We start from the raw sequence: 6,785 nt of genomic DNA, 5'->3' as shown, positions 1-6,785 counted from the left end.
CCAAGCCAACGCCATTAGCTTACACTCTAATCGAAGCGTAATTAAATATCATTCTAACTTAAATGACTCAATGAGATTTTTAATAACTTATTAAACGAGATTAGATGACACTCTAATACAAGAGAGATTTTGATAGATAATTCAAGAGGGAATTATAAAAGAGGGGTTTTATTGAATAATTGAATCTGAGTTACAATAATGAGACTTCTCTATTTATAATAGAAGAAACCTGCTTCCCTAATGTAAACCTACTTCCCTAAGTTAATTTAAAAAGTGAAACTAAATCAGAATTTTAATGAAAATAAAGTATTAAATTACATATCATAATAGACTCCAATTAAACTAGAAAGCCTTAGAATAATAAAAATTCTAGAATACTAAATTAATCAAAATTAACGTCCTACATCATTCTTCTCCTCTTAAAAGAAATACGTCCATGAGTTTGAATACAATTTAGAGGATGAAACTTGTAGTGTAAGACCAAATCATCTTGTAATTCGAACTTATTATCTTTCTCATCAATTGTTCTCGAAACTTTAAAAAATCCATACTTCATCAACTTCTTTCGCTTGTACATTCTTCAAGGTGATGATGTCTTCCAAGAATGAACAACGATCAAATAATTTTTCCCCTTCCCTAATTGTGGCTCAATGCATCTCCCATAAGATTCACCTTTGCAATTAAATCTTCTTCAAGCATAATCTTCTTGTCTTCAATGAGAATAGATAGAACCATTTCAATCATTTTAGTTTCTTCAACTTGATTTTGCTGCACAACTTTAGTTGTATTATTAGGCTTAATGCTCAAATCAAGATGAGGTTGTTCGTCTTCTTTAAAAAATTCAGATAGATTAGTAATCTCATCATCTTCAACACTTGTCTTCTCTTCCAAGTAAAAATCATGCACATTCTCAGACAATTTGTCAGATTGAAACTTTAAATCAATAATAAATTGTACATTTTCTTCTACAATATTAGGCACATCTTGGACATGTAGAGAGGCACAAATTTCTTTTATCTATATGCCTTTCACTTTAGGCTACTGACTTGTGATAAACTTATGGATCTCAAATTGGTGTCGGGGATGAGGTTGTCTTAATTGCTTCAATGCTTGGCTTTTTTCTCTTTTGATTTGTGATAAAATTTGTGATCAATTTGCTTCGCTACCAGAATTACATACTGCAACGTGTATATAATGTATGTAGGCATCTTGTCTTTAATATAAAACTGAGTCCCTTGAAAAATCTTGTAATTGTATCCTCTTTAAGTTCATAATAATATTTACATCCATAAAATTTCGAACTCAGTAGCATAATCAGAAACTGATATCTTACCTTATTATACTAAACAATAATTAAGAGGGATAAACTCAGATCGCATAATATGCTTCATACGGTTCCATGACTGAATTTTGCATTTGCCTTGCTCAAGTTGAGAAATTTGTAATTCATGCCATCATTATGAAACACTTATGCTTAATCTACTAGCAGCAAATGATACTTGCTCTTCTTTAGGAATGTGCCAAAATAGAAACCAGTGCTCAATCTTATCCAGCCAATCAAGAAATTTGTTTGGACGAGTATATACAAATAATTCCGGCACATGATAAATAGAAGAGCAAAGATGGCACTTTACCATTTATTGTCAAGTTTCCACACAATGGCAAAACTATAAATAATACTCAACTCTTAGGTTGGGTGTGGTCGTGATTCGGAGTGAAGATGGTAAGAGATGGTTGTTTTAAAAGTGTTAGGCGCTAAACTAAAAATTGAATAAAATTACCAGGTGAAACGGTAATTAAACAAAAGTTCAGGTTTCTGGTGACGGTAGTTGAAAATCAGGTAAGGATGGGTGGATTAAGGTCGATGAGTATAATGGTGGCTGTGGATTGGCCAGATTCGCAGTGGTTTGGTCGAATTGGCGGTGGCTTATGGAGATATGACTTTCAATTTAAGGCGGTTTTACGGCGACGGATGGCTGGGTTTATGGTCGCTGGTTACTGGGGATTATGGTGGTGGCATAAATTGACAGAAAAGGGAGATGGTTTGGCAGTAGCCCGTGTGTAGGAAACTTGCGGGTTGGTGTTTCATACGGTGGCAGCGGGCGGCGATCTAGAGTGGAAGTTGGTTGGTTTTGGTCACCAGAGGCAGGCGAGTTTGGCGGAGGAGTTAGCTAGCGGCAGTCACGATTAAATGGTGGTGGATTGAATGGTAAAGCTCACAGGTTTAGATGATTTTTGCAAGCGGCATTAAGGGCAGTGATGGCTAAGGTTTGGTTCGCGGTGGCTGGAGACTTTAGTGATTGTGTTGAATGACGGTGAACGGCTAATGGAGAGGTGGCAGTTAAGGTTTTCAATTTTGAGAATTTCTATTTTTTTTTTGTTGGTTTTTTTGAGTGGTGGATTTGCTATGGATGGATATGGGTATCAAGGAAAGTTATGTGAATAGCACAGAACCGCTCTAATACCAATTGATGAAGCAGGCGCAACGGAAGCAAAATTGATAGAGTAAGAAACACTCGACATTGTTCTAGTACTGGATCAAGCCAATGCGATTAGCGATAATCGAAGTGTGATTAGATATCGTTCTAACCCAAATAACTCAATGAGGTTTTTAATAGCGCGTTAAGCGAGATTAAATGACGCATATCCCAAACAACTCTAAAAGAGAGATTTTGATAAATAATCCTAGAGGGTATTATAAAAGAGGGGTTTTTATTGAATAACTGAATTTAAATCACGATAATGAGATTTTTATATTTATAATAGAGGAAACTCATTTCCTAAGGTAAACCTACTTCCTAAGTTAATTTTAAAAAAGAAATTAAATCATAATTATAATCGAAATAAAATAATAAATCACATACCATAATAGACTCCAATTAAAATAGAAATCTCTAAAATAATAAAAATTTTAAAATCCTAAATTAATCTAAATTAACGTCTTATGTCAATTAACTCTTTCAATAACACTCTAACACCAAATTCAATTCTTTCACAGATTGAAATCTTTCTTTATCTATCATTTAAGCATCTTTAAATCTAGAAGAAACCACATAATAAAACACCAAAACAACAAATTAAAATATCCAGATAATATGAACAATTATTAATGATATTCATACTTACATAAACTATAGTTATTCAAATGATACACGCCAACTCGCTCAATTATTCATATTAAACAAGAGGATTAAGACATTTCCCAAACCTGTTCAATTATTTAGCCCATCTATCATGAACCCTAACCTTTAATCCATGCTTCATATAGAGAATAATAGACACATTGGGGCCAGGACGCTGTCCTTCCACAACTTGAATATCATAGTTATGAATTACGCCGGCAGCCACAGCTTTCATTTGAGTGAAAGCGACCTCTTTGCCTAAACAAGTCCTTGGTCCTGCATTAAATGAGAAGAACTTGTACGACGGCTCCCATTTGATCCCTCCACTTTCAGAAATCCATCTTTCAGGCCTAAATTCCAAGCAATCTTCTCCCCATATTGACTTCATTCTCCCCATTGCATACAGAGAAAACAAGATCTTTGTTCTCGGAACGGCGCGGTGTCCGCTTGGAAGAGTGTCTGGCACTAAAGGAACTTTATGCTGAAAAGGAACTGGTGGGTAAAGCCTTAATGCTTCGCACAAAGCGCCATGTAAATAAACCAATTGATTTAGCTTTTGCGTGTCAAAATCCCACCATTTTCCGAGTTTCTCAGCTGGTACTATCGAACTAAGCTCTTCTCTAATCTTGGTTTCTGCTTTTGGGTTCTTTGAAATAAGCCAAAAGAACCAAGTGAGAGCTGAACTAGTTGTGTCTCTCCCCGCAATCATGAAATTCAAGACTGTATCTCTCAAGAAATTGTCGTCAGCACGTTGCAATTCTCCCATAATGGTTTTGTTTTCGTGCATGTATGATGCTAACAAATCCACCCCATCTATTTCTTTCGATAAAATTTCTTCGTTAATCTCTCTTCTTTTCCTTTGTATGAGTTCGAATATGACACTATCTAACGTTTCCTTAGCTTTTTTCAGTTTCTTTTCTTCTCCAATTCCAAGCCATCTTTGTAGCTTCCACAAGCTTTCCGGAACAACATGCCGATAAAATATTGATTCCTCGGCATCTTCCAATGCCATTAGGAGTCGAACTTCTGGAAATTCAATTGACAAACAACCAGGATCATAGCCTGTAACAAATAAGCTCGTAGAATCAAACGTAAACCTCTGGAACAAATCCTGCAGATCAACTGTTGTGCCTTGTTTGGACATGTGATCAAGAATTGGAATCAGCCCTTTCTCCAGTTTAGCTTGATTGGATTTCACCAAAAACTTGTAGAAGCTATGACGATTCATCAAAGCTTGAGCAAACCTTCTTTGGTTTTTCCACAAATCTGAGTCGGAGTTGAAAATCCCATCTCCTAAAATATCAAAGATTCGCTTGAACTCTGGCCCTTTCGGGAAATTTGAGAAGTTTGAGCTCATTATGTGATGTACGTTGGCTGGATCAACTGTGGCCAATATGTCCATGTTTGCGAACCAAGGACCTTTGAATAAAAATGTGCATTGAGTTTTCTCTAGAACTTCTGTGCTATAATCATGGATACGATGAACGTTAAGAAGAAGGTGTGGCAGCGTACCTACGACTGGGAAGTTCTTTGGGATTCCATTGTTATTGCTGAAACAATATCGAAGAATCAAGAAGCAAATGATTGCCAAGAAGATATCCAAAAGCCCAATTAAAGCCATGTGAGATGTTTGGAAGGGTAAGTATTCTATAAGCCGTTTCAAACTTCACACACACACACATATATATTCATTCCCTATTAAGAATATCCTCACTTGGATAAAATAAAGATGCTATCAATTAATAAAAAATACAGATTTCAATACATTAACAAACAAAAATTATAATTTTCAATTTATTAATATTTATATTTTTTTATATTTTAATGATCATCCTCACTTTAATAAAATGATAATATCTTTACTAGAGAAAATGTGTGTATAAAATTTTTTAGGTGCATATCTAAATACAGATTTCATGTGAATTCACCATTAATATTTCTGTTCAGTTAATTACAACGCCATATGATGTAATAACAAATTTACAGGAAATGTTCATTTAAGCATCAACACCCAAGAATATAAAATGGGAAGTTATTTATATAGGATATCAATTTATAGAAGCACATGGGCCTAGCTGCTAATAATAATAATAAATAAATAAATAAATAAAAACTAGCTCAAGAGATTGCCAAAAACTTATATTTGTCAATCTTGAACTTATTGTCAGTCGATGTGGAGCAGGTCCACTCACACCGTTACATAGAGACTAGTTGATGTGCAGTATCATGAGTGAGTCTACTATGATAGTATATAAAAATCTGCTGATTTAACTCATATTTAAAAATTTATCTCAAGGATTGAGAATTTACCTCAATTTTTTTTCCCCCGCTGTGGTGTTAAAAAGGAAAAATGGGACCGGGAATTTTCTTGGTTTATTGACGGTAATGATGAGCCATTTTCGGGGTTATCAATCCACTGACTTTTTGTCTTACTTTCATCGGTATGATGGAAGTAAGATGGTCACTGTGATCGTTCAGTTGCTATGCCACCACGGAAGTTTGCTTCTACTATTAGGGAGGGAGGAAAAAAAAAAGATAAAGACTAAAAACTAAATGGGATTAGATAAAATAAAAAATAAAGAAGGGTTTCATGATAAAAAAAAAAAAAGACATCTACACTCTAAAAATTTAGAAAAATAATTATGTAGACCTATAAATTTTTAATATAAAAAACTAAAATTTTCTGTTGATTGTAACAACCTCAAAAGATAGTAATTATTTTTATTTTTTATAAGTATAAATATCATTTAAATAATTTAATTTATCTAGTAGACTAATGATATTAGAATATTTTTAATATACAAAATAATTTTTTAAATGTAAATTATTATATTTATTTTAATAGTATATTTATATTTATTATGAAAATTTGAAATAATTTTTGTGTTAAATAAATTTTATAATTTTTAGTATGAGATAGATTTATGGGCTTTTGAGTGGTACTTGATATGATTCACACACACGTGGAGAGTAAATTACCTTTCCGCATGATAAAAATCAGAAAAAAAGATTGACTTCCAAGCGATGTGAGTGCAAAAGAGATAATCTTTTTATTTGTTATAATCTTGAGAACTAGGAGTGTTGATAAGATTGAGGCCAGGAACATGTTGGCCATTAATCGAAGCCAAAGCAAAACGCAGAGTCTTCAAGTGCCCAATTCATTAGTTTCATCATTTAAGTCCTCGCGTGGGCACTTGAGTCAACTAATTTGACCACTTGAGTCAACTAATTTGACCAAGTTGATGTCTGGTTTTTTTTTTTTGAATACTGATTAATCATCATATTACTGCATTACACAGATATTTACAACTGCTATTATAGCAGATATATTACACTGATATTTACAATCAGAAATACATGATTGGGACTTATATTATTACATTGAATTCTGTGAAGTACATGCCCAGATAAATAATCCCTTACAGAAGAGGGATGTTCATACTCCACTCGTATTGCACGAGAGAGAGGAAATTTTTGAAATATTAAACAAATAAGCACGTTAGCCCCCACAAATGCTTTTGTGGGGGCTTGAACCGCTGCCCTCACAATGCTTGTGAGGGCAGCAGCCCACCACTCCGACCAAGGCCGAAGTGGCAGTTGATGTCTGGTTAAAACGCTTAGAAAGAGCAAGAGAGGGCAACGAATGGACGAAAAAACGATTTT

At 34.1% G+C, this 6,785-nt stretch overlaps 1 protein-coding gene across 1 annotated transcript; it reads right to left on the bottom strand.

Annotated features, from left to right (window-relative positions):
- Positions 1 to 3,157: 3,157 nt before the first annotated feature.
- Positions 3,158 to 4,849, bottom strand: LOC18037666 (alkane hydroxylase MAH1). The gene has a single exon (XM_024180670.1). The coding sequence runs from the start codon at positions 4,741 to 4,743 to the stop codon at positions 3,217 to 3,219; it is 1,527 nt and encodes a 508-aa protein (XP_024036438.1). The 5' UTR covers positions 4,744 to 4,849; the 3' UTR covers positions 3,158 to 3,216.
- Positions 4,850 to 6,785: the final 1,936 nt, after the last annotated feature.

This window comes from Citrus clementina, unplaced genomic scaffold (genome assembly GCF_000493195.1).
Source record: "Citrus clementina cultivar Clemenules unplaced genomic scaffold, Citrus_clementina_v1.0 scaffold_7, whole genome shotgun sequence".
NCBI classification, from domain to species: Eukaryota; Viridiplantae; Streptophyta; class Magnoliopsida; order Sapindales; family Rutaceae; genus Citrus; species Citrus x clementina.
The sequence above is the reverse complement of the archived record's forward strand: the minus strand, read 5'-3'. Positions and strand labels throughout refer to the sequence as shown.

Excerpts from the sequence above, each read along its gene's own strand:
- LOC18037666 (XM_024180670.1), bottom strand. The coding sequence starts at position 4,743 with ATGGCTTTAATTGGGCTTTTGGATATCTTCTTGGCAATCATTTGCTTC.